General features: G+C 54.9%; 1 protein-coding gene across 1 annotated transcript in view; it reads right to left on the minus strand.

The window, feature by feature from the left end:
* DOC2B (double C2 domain beta) overlaps nt 1-6,747 on the minus strand; it is a 28,774-nt gene extending 22,027 nt beyond the window's left edge. The window contains exon 1 of the mRNA XM_045526169.1: nt 6,330-6,747. Coding sequence (XP_045382125.1) covers nt 6,330-6,702 — 373 coding nt within the window. The 5' untranslated portion in view covers nt 6,703-6,747. The remainder of the gene's footprint in view (nt 1-6,329) is intronic.
* Nucleotides 6,748-15,164: the final 8,417 nt, after the last annotated feature.

Here is a 15,164-nt window from a genome sequence, read left to right on the forward strand (position 1 = left end):
GCCTGCACAGCTGAGAATATTCACAATCTGGCCCTTTACAGTAAAGGTTTGCACATCCCTGGGCTGGCCCTGGGGCCAGGCGTGGCGAAGTTTCCTGGGTCTGCAGGGACGCGGCCAAATTAGGCTCCTTGTGTCTGGAGCTGCCCTTCACTCTGAGGGGACGACCTGCCACCCTGGACTTCCTCCCCACGTCCTCGCACTAGGTGAGGCGCGTGTCTCGAGTCCCTGTCCTTGCCTGCAGCGTGGTGTGGGGTGCAAGACCTGCCCTCTGACGTCGTCTCCCGGGTTCAAATCCCAGCGTGGCATTTCCCTGCTGTGTGACCTTAGACAGCTTATCTAACTTCATTGTGCCTCAGTTTCCTCATCTGCAAAATGGAGCCCACAGCGGCATCCACCTCCCAGCACACAGCACCCGGGCTAGAGAAAGTGCTCGGGAGATAATGACAGAAGGAGCAGGTCCATTTAGGAGAGTTTTCTAGAGAACTGTACTTGCCCCTCTGAGACCCATTCTGGAATAAAACTGTTCAAAACTGGATCACTCCCCTCCCTGCCTTTGGGAACAGAATATGCAAATGGTCACTTAAGCTTTTCTCAATAACCTGTGTCGTTGCTATGGCTACGATTACTCTTCTGTCTGTCACGGCCGGCCGTAGCCCAGATACAGAAGGGGGTGCGAGGCGGTCCCTCCACCAGGTGGTCTCTCTTTGCGATTTTCTTCCTTTTTCTGCCTCCTCCTTTGAAACTTCTATTAGAGCACTTGCCTCTGGTAGCACAAGCAGCTTTTTCCGTTTTAATGGCTTCTTTCATGAAACCAGGTGATAATACCTGTTAGAAGTCTGTCAAAACTAAGAGTCAATAGGTCCTGAGTGGAGCCTAAAGTACCGTTTCCTGAGTGCACGTGCTTTGGTGATAACTGCATCCGGCCTTTTGCTGCCTGTATCCCAGGTCGCACCTGTGCAGGTAGGCGGGCGAGGATGCAGTATGGGGGGTGTATGTCACCACTCCTGTAACAACCGGCAGCCACAGGCCCAAGACTCATCAAGTCCATGGTTTTGTAGCGATATTCTCCAAAGCTCTTGTCTTTAAGTCATAGGAAACCACTCTGCTGTTCAGTTCAGGCCGACCTGGGGTTTGTTCCCCCAACCTGTTAGCCTTCCGAGGCAGGGGCCATGCCTTGGCCACGCCTGGGAGGCCAGCAAAGAGCAGGGGCACGTCGCTGTTCCCTTCAAGCCAACTTGCTCTTCGGTTGCTCACGGGAGTGGGGACTGGGGTGATGCTCCCGTGTAAAAATGCGCTCCATGACTCCGCCTGGTTCCCACTGCCTGAGAAGCACAAGCCAGCAGGGTGGAGGGGCTGCCCGCTCCCCACTGGGCACCTCAGCTCCAGGAGGGCAGAGGAGCCCCTGCCATGGGTGCTACAGACACCCCCGTTTAAGGAGGGCTCGGATGCTGCTCAGCAGAAAGCCAGCACCTGTTGCCACTTTCTGGGAAGGAACAGCAAGCCCAATGTGTCACCGGGAAGGGACCGATGGATTTCTTTGAATTCCAGTGGAAGCTCTGTAAGAAATGATAGTTTATAAATAGAAGCTTGGCCACAGTTTGGGGAGACTTGCCAGTGTGAAAGCTCTCTTAGGGAGCTCACAGCCTGAAGTCTTCATTTCCCTTTCAGAGAAATGAGGCTCAGAGAGAGGAGGAGAGATGGTCCGGGTGACCCGGCAGAGTGGGACACAGCGGCCAGGTCTCTTCACTTCCATCCTGATAGTTTCCACCTCAAAGCCCAGTGGCTTCCAAAAACTTTTTGTTTGCCACTTTGTTTAGCTGAAATCTTAGGAGGATGCAACTAAGAGACCAAAGAGAAAAGCGGAGCTGCTCTTGGGGAAGGAGAGTGGGGCTTGGTGCGCCCAGGGGGGATCTCTGAGTTGGAAAAGCACCCAGGGCTTGTGGTGAGGGTGAGGGGGTCCCAAGGACAGGGGACGGTGTATCTCTGCGTGAGCCACAGCATCCTGCCCTGCCCTGCCCTTGGAGCATTCGGACCACGTGCCCCACTACAGTTTACATCTTTGGAAAAATAATGAGGGTTGGTCACTAATGGGCCTTTGAGACTTGTCACCCGCTTGTTGATAATTATAGAGCTTTAATGGGGCTAATTCAGAGAAAATCAAGCTCAAGCCCCTGTCGGTTCCTCCAAGGCTGAACCTCCCTCTGCTTGGCTGGTGGAGACTGACAGCATAGTAATGACCTTGGTCTGCACCTGGATGCTCCTGACCCACACTCCCTCTGGTGATTTTTATTTTCTTTCTTTGAAGAAAAATGTCAGCTTCTCAAATAGTTTTTTAAAAAAACTATAGCAAAAACCAGAGAAAATTATCAAGAGTGTGCTGAAAGCATTTCATAGTTGGGGAAACTGAGGCATTGAACCAGATAGGCACTGCAGGGGGGACAAAGACGAATGAGCTGTACATCCCTGCTTCCCAGGAGCTTAGAGGCAAAAGGTCACAGCTTTTCTAAATCTCTTCATTCCTCTGCTTTAAAAGGTTCAAAGGTTCTCCACAACCTCCTGGACTCAGTTCAACCTCCTTGGTGTGGCATTCAAGACCTTTTGGGATATGACCAGTTTGGCCTCATCATCAGCATTTTCCCTGGCTTCAGCCACTTGGCTCTATTGTTTTGCCTTCAGGACCTGTGCACACAGCTGTGCCTCTGCCAGGGGCACCTTCCCTTCCTCCTTCCACTCTGCCAGTCTGCTCCCTCTCTCCTCCCAGCCTCAGAGCAGAGCCCTCTCTGTCAGTGCCCTCTGTGCAAGCCAGAGCTTCCTGTTTGTATATTTCCACCTCCCTGTCCCTCACTGCTGGGTCGCTCTCTGGGTTTTCTGAATACCTCGAGGTCAGAGGTTGTGTCTCAGGCATTCTTATATCTGTTCCTAGCACGGTGCCTGACACATAGCTGGAGTTGTAACTTTGAGTGCATAAAAATATGGTAACAGTTCTGGGCAGAATATAACCGAGGCCAAAAGAGGTTCTGGGCTCAAAGGAAGAACCACAACCCATGGGGATTGGCATGAGACCCCCTGCCAAGGAGAGCCTTAGTGGCAGACCCAACAGCCATCCCTCCACTCTGTCCTCACCCCAGACCTCCCTGCGGCAGGCCTGAGCCAGCCCCAGGGAGAGCCGTGCAGGGGCAGCTCACGCACGGGCATGTGATGCAACGCTGGCCAATGGGACAAAAGGACAGGTCTCCTGGGGACTTCTGGGAGAGGCTTCCTCACTCTTAAACTGAGATATGGGGAGAAAACTGGTGCTTATCAAACCTAGGACCCTCCTGTTGTGTGATGCCTGGGCCCGCAGCAGCCACCTTGGACCATAAGGGTCCTGCGTGGCTGACAGAGAATGACAGCATCATGTCCCTGGACTCTTCTCACCCGTGCACCCCTGGGGATAGAAAATTGGCCTTGATTTTCAGCCTATGAGGAAAAGAGCACGGCCGAGCGGAAAGAGGGAACCATCACCACTGCTGGTGCCGAGGTGCTGCTGGATCAACACACCTGGTGCCGCACGACCTCTGTTGTCCTTGTTTAAGCCACTTTGAGTTGGTTTTCTGTTGCTTGCAACCCAAGCATCCTGGTCATGACAGCTTTGAAGGAGGGGCGGGGTTTCCACAGGTGGGGATCGGGTGGGAGGGCTGCTCAGGCAGGAGCGGCCTGTGCGGGGTGAGGGGCACTGGGCCGGACTGCAGGGCAGCAGGTGGCACAGGCCACCCCGGGCTGACCAGGGGCAGGCAGTGAGTGGTGCTCCTCACCCGACGCTCTCTGCCTGCCCTCCCCGCCAGTGCCCTCCACGAGATCTGCTGGCAACACATGCGTGTGTGCTTCTGCTCTGACATGACTTAATAAAGCAAAGGCTTAGAAGGGTGGGGAAGGCAGAGTAAATAAACAGCACTTCACTCTCTGCCTCGGACAACAGAGCAACCGCCCTCATTTCTTTCCGTCAGAATAGAGATAATCCAATAATTAGGGCAGCAAATAGCATAACCCTGGCTAAAGCCGTAATGAACCATCTGGCTTGAATCATTTAGGCTTATTCCAGGGATCTGGTTGTCACAGCGCAGAGGGGGGCACGGCCTGGGGTGCAGGTGGAAGGCAGTCCCGCCCCAGACCCTGCCCCCTGCACGGACAGGAGCCAAGATTCCCGAGCTCCCACGCCTGCATGTCTGCTCAGCCTCTGATGGGATCCAGGCCCAGGGTGGGCTGTCCCTTGAGAGGGCCGAGGGTTGCCCAAGCCGGCCCTGGCTCAGCCACACACCCTCACATTTTGTTGCTGTGCCCTGGTGACATGGGTGTGGCAAGCCCGCAGTGCAAGCTGGCACAGCTGTGTCCCACACTGCCTTGTATGCTGACCCCACGTGAGTCTGTCCCCTGCTACGACATGTGTGTGCCGAGTCCAGGGACAGGTGTGCCCGTTCTCCTTTGCCCCACTCCCCGCTGCCAGGACGGTGCCCCACAAGGGACTGCTGAGCTGATGGACTGGAGATGGGGCTGCTGGCCTGAGTCGGAAGCTTTGCTGGTCCCCTCCTTGCCTGTGGGTTCAGAGACCACCAAAGGAAATGCCCAGACATTTCACCTCTCGGCCGTATGCCATCCACAGGGCCCTCTGTGGCACCAGGAGGGTGGCCTGAAGCCCTGCCCTGCCCTGCCTGCTCATTCCCTCCGCACAGCAGCCAAGATGCTGGAAATGGAACCAACCTCCCCACCCCTTCCTCTGGGGGTGGCCTGGGATTCAGGGCAGCCAAAGGGGTGACTTGGGTCCCAGTTAGGGCCTGCCCAGAAGCACAGCAAATGAGGGGGTGAGCTTTGCACGGGGTGCCAGGAGCTGAGGGGAGGGGGTGGATCCAGGGCACTGCTCTGTGGACAATAAACTCTCCCGACCCAATTTCCCCAAGCTGGCAGGAGAGTGGAGGGAGAGGGCTGCTCTCCACCCCTGTGCCCCAGGGCAGGCCCTCCCTGTGCCAGGCTGGCCGGAGGGCTGTGGTTCAGGCCTCCAGAAAGTGCACAGCAGGCAGTTTCCCCCGCAGAGGCCGGGCTCTGACCCACCACTGCTGAGGGGGCTCCCCAGGCAGGCCGATGAGGGGTCTGCACCCGGGGTGGCACTGGAATGCCCCACCTTCAGCTGCCGGAGGCACACTGTGCTCGGGGAGACTCCAGGCCCTGAGGCGGAGGCCCTGGGGAGCGCCCACGCCGGGCGCAGACACCCTTGCGGATCGGGGGAGGGGGCCGGGTGGGCCCTGGAGAAGCCCAAGCGACCCCGGCCCTGGAAGGTCCCTTCCCAGGCGGCGCTGGGGGGTTTGACGGTGGTTTCCCAAGTCGGAGTGACACGGCTGGGGCCACAGCTGAGCCGGGGGCCTTCCACACAGCGGCCCCACCCCCACCCCCTCCGGGCGCAACCGATTCCTCCCTGGACCGAGACCTCTTCCCGCCTCAGTTTCCCAGCCAGTCCCGGGTCGAGCCGGGCAGACACCCTCAGGGACTGGAAAAGGCGCCCGGAGCGGCCGCCGGCCGGCCGGGCCTCGGCCTTGGGGACCCAGGCGCTTGCCTGCTCTCTGGGGCCCGGGGCTCAGTCCCGGGAGGAGGGGCGCGGGCTGGGGGCCCTTCCTGCCCCGGGGAAGCGGACGTAACAGGTGGGCGAAGGCCCGCGGCCCTGGCGAGCGCCCCGGCGGGGTCCACGGCAGCGGGAGGAGAAACCGCCAAGGTTTTTCCAAAGGACAAGCGGCCCCGCCGTCCTCCTGGTCCGGCCCGCGCGCCAGCAAAGCCGCCGCGCTCTGCGGGCCGCCGGGCCCACCTGGGAGGCCGGGCCGGCCCCAGCCCCGGGCCGCCTCCCCATCCCGCCCCATCCCGGACCCTCGGCCCGGGGCCCGCCCGGAGCGGCTAGCGGGCGGGGAGCGGCCGCGCGGCCGGCAGCAACTGGTGTCTCACCGGGGCGCAGCTCCGCCCTTCCCGGGAACAAAAGCCGCCGCCCGCGCCCTGAGCTCCCGGCGGGCGGGCCGAGAGGGGGCGCGGCGCTGGCTCCGGGGAGCCCGGCCCCGGAAATAGGGCACCCCCAGGGGACGCCCCCAAACTTCCCACCTCTCGGGTCCTGGTCGGGGGAGGTGTCGGGGCTGGTCTGCAGAGCGCGCAGCGAGCGCACGGAGCGCGCAAGGGGGCCGCGACCCGGCGGGCGGGGGCTATATGCCGAGCGAGAGCAAGAGCGACGCAAGGGGTCCCAAGGGGACCAGAGGGGCTGAGCGAGTGCGAACCCGAGCGAGGGGAAGGGGCAAGACGTCGGCAACTTGGAAACTTACTGCAGTCGTCCGACTCGTAGCCGTCGGCGTCCGGCTCGTCCTCGGGCGGCTTGGCGGGCGGCCGCGCCGGGCTGGGGCCGGGGCTGGGGCCCGGGCTGGTGCCGTAGGCGCCGAAGAGCTGGTCCACATCCTCGTCGTCGTCGCGGGCGCCGTCGGAGGGGCTGCGGCGGCCGGCGCTAGCCGCGGCTGGGCGCGCGGGGGCGTCCGGAGGCGCAGCGGCGCGGGGCCCGGTGTCCGGGGGCAGGCCCCGCGGGAAGCGGGGGAAGTAGTCGGAGATCTGCTTGATGGGCCGGATGGGGCCGGGGCACACGTCGATGGCCATATGCTCCTGGATGCTGATGGTCGCCTTCTCCCCGCGCCGCCGGAGGGTCATGCAGGCAGCGCCGCCCCGCTCGGGCGCAGCCCGGCCCGGCGCGACCCCGGCCCGGGGGCAGCTCAGCAGGCCCAGCGGGGCATGGCGGGGGCTGCGGGCATCGCCGGCCGCGCCCCCGGACGGCCCTGATGCGGCTGCTGCCTGCTCGGCGGCGGCCGGCGCGAGTGAGTGCCAGGGGCCGGCAGGCAGGGGGCGGGCCCAGCCCGCGTCACCCGGTAGCAACCAAGCAGTGTGAGTGTGCGGGCTGCGCGGGCGGCGCGGAGCGGAGCGAGCCGAGCGGCGCCACACTCACTCGCACTCGCACCGGCGCACACGCCGGCCCGGGACCCCGCGCGCGCACACTCGCGGGCGGGCAGGGCCACCCGGGCGCCTTCCGCTCGGGCGCGCTCGCAGGACAAGCTGGGAGCCAGCCGAGCGGGGAGCCGCAGGACGCATACTCACGCATTCCCACCTGCGCCAGCGCATGCTGCTCCGTTCACTCTTACAGGACACACGCAGGTGTGCAAGGACACTGCAAGCACACACAAGCGTGCAGAGACACCTGGTGGAAGCAGCCACTCAGCACCTGCGGGAGACACACACACACACACACACACACACACACACACACACACACAGACATGCACATACAGACTTGGTTGAGGATATTGTGGCACCGGACACCCTCCAACACACACGTGGTCTGGGATACCCAGGGCGCAGTCTTCTATGCCCCAAGCACCCCTGACAAGACACACCCATATACCCATGGAAGTGATCAGGGCACCCCAGGCGCAACCTCCTCATTCCTCCCCCATCTAGCAGGATACTGCAATCACACTGCTGGGAGTGCAGGGACAGGCTGCTTACACACTGGCAGGACATGTACACCCTCAACTGTATACAGACACTGTGGACACAGTCTTTGCATGCTTCCTCTCAGGTCACATACAAACACACACACTCTGTAACCTCGGGTCAGTTCCTCACTTGATGAGGGAGTGGTTTGAAGGACCAGCAGGGTGCCTGAGAACCCAGACCAGGGCGTGGTCAGGAGGGTGAGGGCAGGCAGGGCCTGGGCAGAGGCGGCCATCCCAGGGAGTGGTGAATGAGGCACTGCCTCTTGCTCAGGCCTCCCACATGGTCAGATAACTAAACAAACCCCAGACGGTCCAGCCCCAGCTGCTGCCCCGGCCTTTGGGAACGGCTGCTGCTGGTGCAGGTGTGTCCCTGGAGAGCCCTGGGCATGGATGGAATCTTGTTTTCTCTATGGGCTCCACTGATATGTCAGAGACGCTTGTCTTCTTGGCTGGGTCCCTTCCATGAGTCTGAATGACACCCCAAACTGGTATCATTCCCCCACCATAACCCCTATGGAGGGGTGGGGAGCAGAGAAAGGGTGGGAGTGGTCTTGTCCTCATGGCTTCCAGCTGCATCACTCTGGTGGTTTATTTGGGCTCTCTGACCCTCAGTCTCCTCATCTGTGAAACAGGGCTAATGCCAATCACACAGCCTTGCGGTGAGATAGAGCAGTGTCTATGCTATCTAGCACAGAACCTGACAGGTAAGAGGTGCTCAACAGGGCTGGCTTTCTCTTCTCCCGTCCCTTGGGAAGACGAGACTCACTGGTGAGAGGTGATGTTTGTGTAAGTTCTGACTTGGGTGGTGGCGGTCACGACTGACCTTTCAGAACTACATTAAAGATGTTCACAGCTGTCATCTCATTGATTCTTCATACCACCCTATAAGGTAGGCAGGACATACTGCTCCCATTTCACAGGTGAGGAAATTAAGGCTCAGACACAGGGACTTGCGCAGGGTCACTGCTGGCTGGTGGCAGAGCTGCGATCAGAACCCAGGCGTCCTGACATTTTCATGCTTCCGCTTTCCCATCCTGCTTTTTCCTCCCCACTGCTACAGAGCTCCAGGGGCGCGGAGCAGATTGGGAACACAGAAAAAACCTTGTTCCCCAGAGCTCCTCCTGAGGCTTCTTGGACAGTAGCAGTGCAAACTGAGGAGGATGAGGGCAGAGAGAGAGGACCAAGAGCCTTAGGGATTCCAGTGGAATGACGTGGCCAGTGGTCTGTATGAACAGTCTATTAAAAATTCAGGCTTCCAAGAGCCAAAGGCCAAGGGCAGGACAGGAGTGCCTGGAAGGGCAGCCAACACAATGGGTTTCTCATTTCCAGGAATGCTTAGGAGGGATTAATCCTTAAACAGGCACAGAGTGACTTTTTCTACGCCAGAGGCGGCTACATAACAAAATGATTATGTAATGACATGATATTAAAATACAGACACTGAACCATCATTTCATAATTCCTTTACTGAGGAGGAAGAGGTTGTTATTATGGTCTTACAGATGGGACTGAGGCTTCAGGAGGTCAAGTGACTAGAGAGAGGCAGACCGGGGACAAGAGCCTGGATATCCTGACCCCTGACCCTGTCTGTGCCTTTTAACATCAAGGTCCTTTGCCTGTGTCCACTGGTAGTTGCCTGTTCCCTCCTGGTCCCCTTTTTAAATTTTTCTTTTCTTTTTTTTTGAGACGGGGTCTCGCTCTGTTGTCCCAACTAGAGTGCAGTGGTGTGATCACAGCTCACTGCAACCTCAAACTTCTAGGCTCAAGGGATCCTCCTGCCTCAGCCTCCCGAGTAGCTGGGACTATAGGCACCCACCACCATGCCTGGCTAATGTTTCTATTTTTTATAGAGATGGGAGTTTCACTCTTGCTCAGGCTAGGATTACAGGCGTGAGCCACCGTGCCCGGTCTCGTCCTGGTCTCTTGACCTTCTGTGGGTCTGCTTTTTGAAGGATCAGCTCGTGGCTCTTGGCTCTGCAGGAGCTAGCTTTTGGAGAAGGTCTGAAGAAGTGGGGAGGAGGGCCCAGCCTCCAAAGCAGTGAGCCAGGGAACCTCAAGAAACTCATTGGAGAAACACATGGCACAAGCGGGGCCAAGCCCTGGCCGGAGGCAGAGTTGAGATCCACTCTGAGTCCGGATTTGCCCAGCTGTGAGCCCAGCTGAGATGGGTGGGGCCCCCTGAAGGGGTAGAAGTCGTGTTATCTGGGCAGTTTCTAGAACGAGCACGGGTCAGGGAGTAGACAGACTTGGATTCAAAAGCCAGTGTCTACCTCCTCCTAACTGTGTCTGATTTTGGGCAAGTTGCTTAACTTAGACCCTCAGTCTCACCTGTGAAATGGGGGAGACTAAAAGCCTTGCGGGGATCAAAGGCGAGGACAGATATAAAGTCCTCAGCACAGTGGCTGGCGTGCAACAGGCGCTCGGGGAACTGTCATTCTCTTGCCCTTGCCTTACTGTTGCAGACCGTCATCGTACACCCCGTGCCTGCCTCGATTTCTGTACTGGTGAGATGCTGTTCGCTGTCCTCCTTCTCTGCTGCCAGGCCCAGGTGAGGACGCTGGGGCGGAAGCACGTTGAGAAACAGATGTGTTACTATTTGCCAAGGCTGGGCACCGGCTGGCACGTGCAGGGATCTTTCAGCAGCTGGACATGTCCAGACCCCATCAATCATGTTGCCTCCCCTTCCCCACGCTGGGGTGGGCAGCTCGGCAGCTGGAGCAGCCCTGGGCAAAGTTAAGTGGGTAGAGTCTGCCCTTGATCATGGCCATCAGGAGCCCTGTGCCCTCCTTTCTCCCCCACCCACTTCTCCCCACAGACCCCCTCAAAGGTCCCTGTCCAATGGGGTAGAAGTGGGTTCCTCAAAGGACGATGCAGGCACCTGTCCCCCTGGCTGTCTAGTAACAATGCAGGTTCCAGGCCCCCGACTCACACTTGCCAACTCAGAATATGTGCTTGCAGACTCAGGATGCGTCTTAGCAAGCACCCTGATGATTAGTATGCACAGTGAAGGTTGCGAATTGCTTGGTTAGAAGGTGCTAATGGTTTAATACAGTGATTCTCAACCCATTCAGCTGCCTCTGGGCTGCTGGCATGTGTAACACACACCCCATAAACTCTCTCGATATTTAGCGATTTTTTTGTTTTTTTTTTTTTTGAGACAGAGTCTCGCTCTGTTGCCTGGGGCTACAGTGCCATGGCATCAGCCTAGCTCACAGCAACCTCAAACTCCTGGGCTTAAGAATCCTTGTGCCTCAGCCTCCCGAGTAGCTGGGACTACAGGCATATGCCACCATGCCCGGCTAATTTTTTTCTACATATATTTTTAGCTGTCCAAATAATTTCTTTCTATTTTTAGTAGAGACAGGGTCTTGCTCTTGCTCAGGCTGGTCTCGAACTCCTGACCTCGAGCGATCCTCCCACTTTGGCCTCCCAGAGTGCTAGGATTATAGGCGAGAGCCACGGCTGTGCCTTTAGTGATTCTTAATTGGGGAAGTGAGTGCCTGACCCCGTGTGTGTGTGTGGGGGGGGGGTGTTGCAATTTCTAGAAGGGTTTGGCAAAGCCACAGTGGGGAGTCTGATATACCCCAGTATGAGTATTATGACCTCTTTCCTGGCTGAGAAGGATGAGTTAACGCCTTTCCTTTGAGTAGGTGACACGCATTTTTAAGGAAATGACTTCTATGCAGCACTTGGCTGGATGTCCTTGGTTGGCATCTTTGGCTGGTGTCCGCATCCTGGAGGAGGAAGGGCCCTCCCTGGCCCCGGCCTAATGTGTACCCCAGTTTCCACTCTTCCCAGATTACTGGAGGAGCTGTTGTCGGGCTGTGCTGATAGAATCTTCTCTATGTTAATAGGAATTTTTAACCCAGTGGAGGGATTTGGATGGAGGAATTCTAAGCACTGTTGCTGGTGGACAGAGAGGTTCTTGTCCATTCATTTATTCATGAATCCACATTTCTACAAATATTTATTGTGCAACTACCTGGTAACAGGCCCTGTGCTGTGTTCGGTATGGGGCCTGGTGATGCATGAAGGCCCATTTTTCTTTAGATTCCAGATGATGGAGGGTAAATCAGAAAGGGACGTACGAACCATGCACTCTGAGGGTCCTCTGCCTCCTCCTCTGCTCACATGTGGCTCCAGCGCGGGAAGCGTAGTGGAATTCAGCTGCAGGCGAGTCAGCCGAAGTGTTTGCAATACAGCTTGTGGCTACTGAGAGGCAAACTTGATATATTAAGCGATATGAAAAATGCAGCTATTTCTGATAATTTATTATGCACATTCTCATAAACACATTACACTCGTCACAGTACATTACAAGCACTAGGCCTACCAGTGGGGAGAAGTTAACACTTACCTAATGATGTTATTTTGCAGATGTCAAATGCTCTGGAGCTGCAGTGATGGGCTAAATGGTGCAAAGAGATGCTAGTCTTTTGTCCCTCCTGGGACACTTGGAGGCTGCCCAGGGGCTGGGTGGAAGGACCAGGCTCTCTCCGCCCACACCACCAAAGTCTGGGCTTCCAGATTGGAAAGAGGCCGGGTGAGAGGCTCACCTGTCAGGAGGGGCTTAGCCTGGGATCAGGCTGCCTTTGGCAGGAGATTAGATGCCACTGAGAGATAATGCTGAATTCTCTAGGGAAGCTCCAGAAATGACCTCTGGGAGGAAGAGGGGCATAGCTCGAGGCACAGGTGACAGCATGAACAAGCCCCTCCCCCAACAGACCTGGGGACCCTTGGAGCCCAGGGTCTTAGTTGGAGTGGTCTTCGGGACTGGGGTGAATGGATTAAATGGGCAGGAACTCTAACCAGCAATTTTGAAACTGAGGGCCAACAGCAAATATTCCCTTCAACAGCTTCCAATGAATGATGCAATTCAAAGGTCTTAACAAAGCTTCCAGTGTAACTCACTCCAGTTTTAAAATTTGTAAAATATTTCAGTTCTATAATAAAGGCTTACAGTATAATGTAAAGAATGCCTGTACCTACCAGACATCCTCAAAATAAATCATTACAAGTTTCTCAAAAAGCTAAATGTAGGCTGGGCGCAGTGGCTCATGCCTGTAATCCTAGCACTCTGGAAGGCCGAGGTGGGAGGATCGCTCGAGGTCAGGAGTTCGAGACCAGCCTGAGCAAGAGTGAGACCCCGTCTCTACTAAAAGTAGAAAGAAATTAGCAGGACAACTAAAAAAATATATATAGAAAAAAATTAGCCAGGCATGGTGGCACATGCCTGTAGTCCCAGCTACTTGGGAGGCTGAGGCAGGAGGATCACTTGAGCCCAGGAGTTTGAGGTTGCTGTGAGCTAGGCTGACGCCACGGCACTCTAGCCAGGGTGACAGAGCCAGACTCTGTCTCAAAAGAAAAAAAACAAAGCTAAATGTAGAATTATCACATGACCTAGCAATTCCACTGCTAGGTATGTACCCCAAAAGAATGGAAAGCAGGGACTCAAAACAGGTACTGATACAGCGATGTTCGTGGCAGTTTTATTCACATTGGCCAAAAGATAGGTACAGCCCAAGAGCCCATCAGCAGATAAATGGATAAGCACAATGTGGTGTACACAGACAAGGGAATATTCTCTAGATATAAAAAGTTCTGATATATGCTACCATCTGGATGAACCTTGAAAACATGTTAAGTAAAATAAGACATGAAAGCACAAATATTATATGATTCCACTTATGTTAAATGTCAAGAATAGGTAAATTTAGAGACATAAAAAGTAGAATAGAGGTACCCAGGGCTAGAGGGAACAGGGAATGGGGAGTTATTGCTTAATGGACACAGAATTTCTGTTTGGGGTGATGAAGAAAAAGTTTTGGAAATAGTGGTGATTGTTGCACAATATTGTGAATGTAATTAATGCCACTGAATTGTATGCTTAAAAATCATTAAAATGGAAAATTCTGTTACATATCTTACCGCAATTTTAAGAAATTACCAATGAATTTGAAATCCCCCAAAATGATATTCCTCTTCCATCCCATTGCTTTCCCTAGAGGCAAGCAGTATTGAATTTTGTTATTATTCCATGCACTTATTTTTACATTTACAACATACGTATGTACCTATAGACAATACATGGTATTATTTCACATGCTTTAAGACTTTATAAAATGGATTCATAGTCTACATATCTTTATTCAACTTATTTTTTGACTTACACATGTTTATGAGATTTATTCCTGCTGATGCATGTAGCTATGGTTTCTTTGTTTCATTACTGCACACTATTCCACTGTGTGACTAGGCCGTAATTTCTTTCTCTTTTCTTCTATTGTTGGACATTTAGAGTTGATTCTTGTGCTTTGGTATTATCAACATGCTGTCCCCTGCCACGGAGCCCTCACCTGCCCACTAGTCTGCATCCTGCCTGTCCCCACACCTCTGGGTGTCCCAGGGTCTAAGGAACAGTTTGAAAACCATTGACCCCAAGGAAAACACAAAGCACAGCCGAGCAGGCAAGAGCCCCTAAACCAGCATTCCCTAACCTCCATGCCTTGTGAACCAGCTGTCCAACTAGCTGGAGCCTGCGCTATTATTTACTTCTTATTTTTCTTTTTTTTTTTCCCTTTTTTATTTCTTTTTTTTTTTGAGATAGTCTCACTCTGTTGCCCAGGCTAGAGTGCCATGGCATCAGCCTAGCTCACAGCAACCTCAAACTCCTGGGCTCAAGCAACCCTCCTGCCTCAGCCTCCCGAGTAGCTGGGACTACAGGCATGCGCCACCATGCCCGGCTAATTTTTCTGTATATGTTTTTAGCTGTCCATATAATTTCTTCCTATTTTTTTAGTAGAGACGGGGTCTCGCTCTTGCTCAGGCTGGTCTCGAACTCCTGACCTTGAGTGATCCACCCGCCTCAGCCTTCCAGAGTGCTAGGATTGCAGGCGTGAGCCACCGCACCCGGCCTAAAGCATTTTTAGAGAAGTAAAGAAAAATAAGGGCTGGGCGAGGTGGCTCACGCCTGTAATCCTAGCCCTCTGGGAGGCCGAGGCGGGTGGATCGCTCGAGGTCAGCAGTTCGAGACCAGCCTGAGCAAGACCCCGTCTCTACTAAAAATAGAAATAAACTATCTGGACAACTAAAAATATATATAGAAAAAATTAGCCGGGCATGGTGGCACATGCCTGTAGTCCCAGCTACTCGGGAGGCTGAGGCAGTAGGATCGCTTAAGCCCAGGAGTTTGAGGTTGCTGTGAGCTAGGCTGACGCCACGGCACTCACTCTAGCCCGGGCAACAAAGTGACACTCTGTCTCAAAAAGAAAAAAAAATGCTTTAAATAGGCTGAACATGTTGGCTCATGCCTATAGTCCTAGCTACTAGGGAGGCTGAGGCAGGAGGATTGCTTGAGCCCCGGTATTTGTGGTTGCTGTGAGCTATAATGAGGCCACAACACTCTAATCTGGGTGACAGAGAAAGACTCTGTCTTAAAAAAATAAAAAGCCTTAAATAGCCTGGTTAATCCTAACAATAATGTCTGCAGTGGGAGTTGATGTGCTGGTTATACTTCTCTAGTGCACATTGAAATAAACATATAATTATTACAATAAAATACGTTGCATTAAGTAAACGAAGTTAAGTAAATTGCCCAAGATCTTATAACTAGAAAGAGGCAGA

This window comes from Lemur catta, chromosome 15 (assembly GCF_020740605.2).
Source record: "Lemur catta isolate mLemCat1 chromosome 15, mLemCat1.pri, whole genome shotgun sequence".
NCBI classification, from domain to species: Eukaryota; Metazoa; Chordata; class Mammalia; order Primates; family Lemuridae; genus Lemur; species Lemur catta.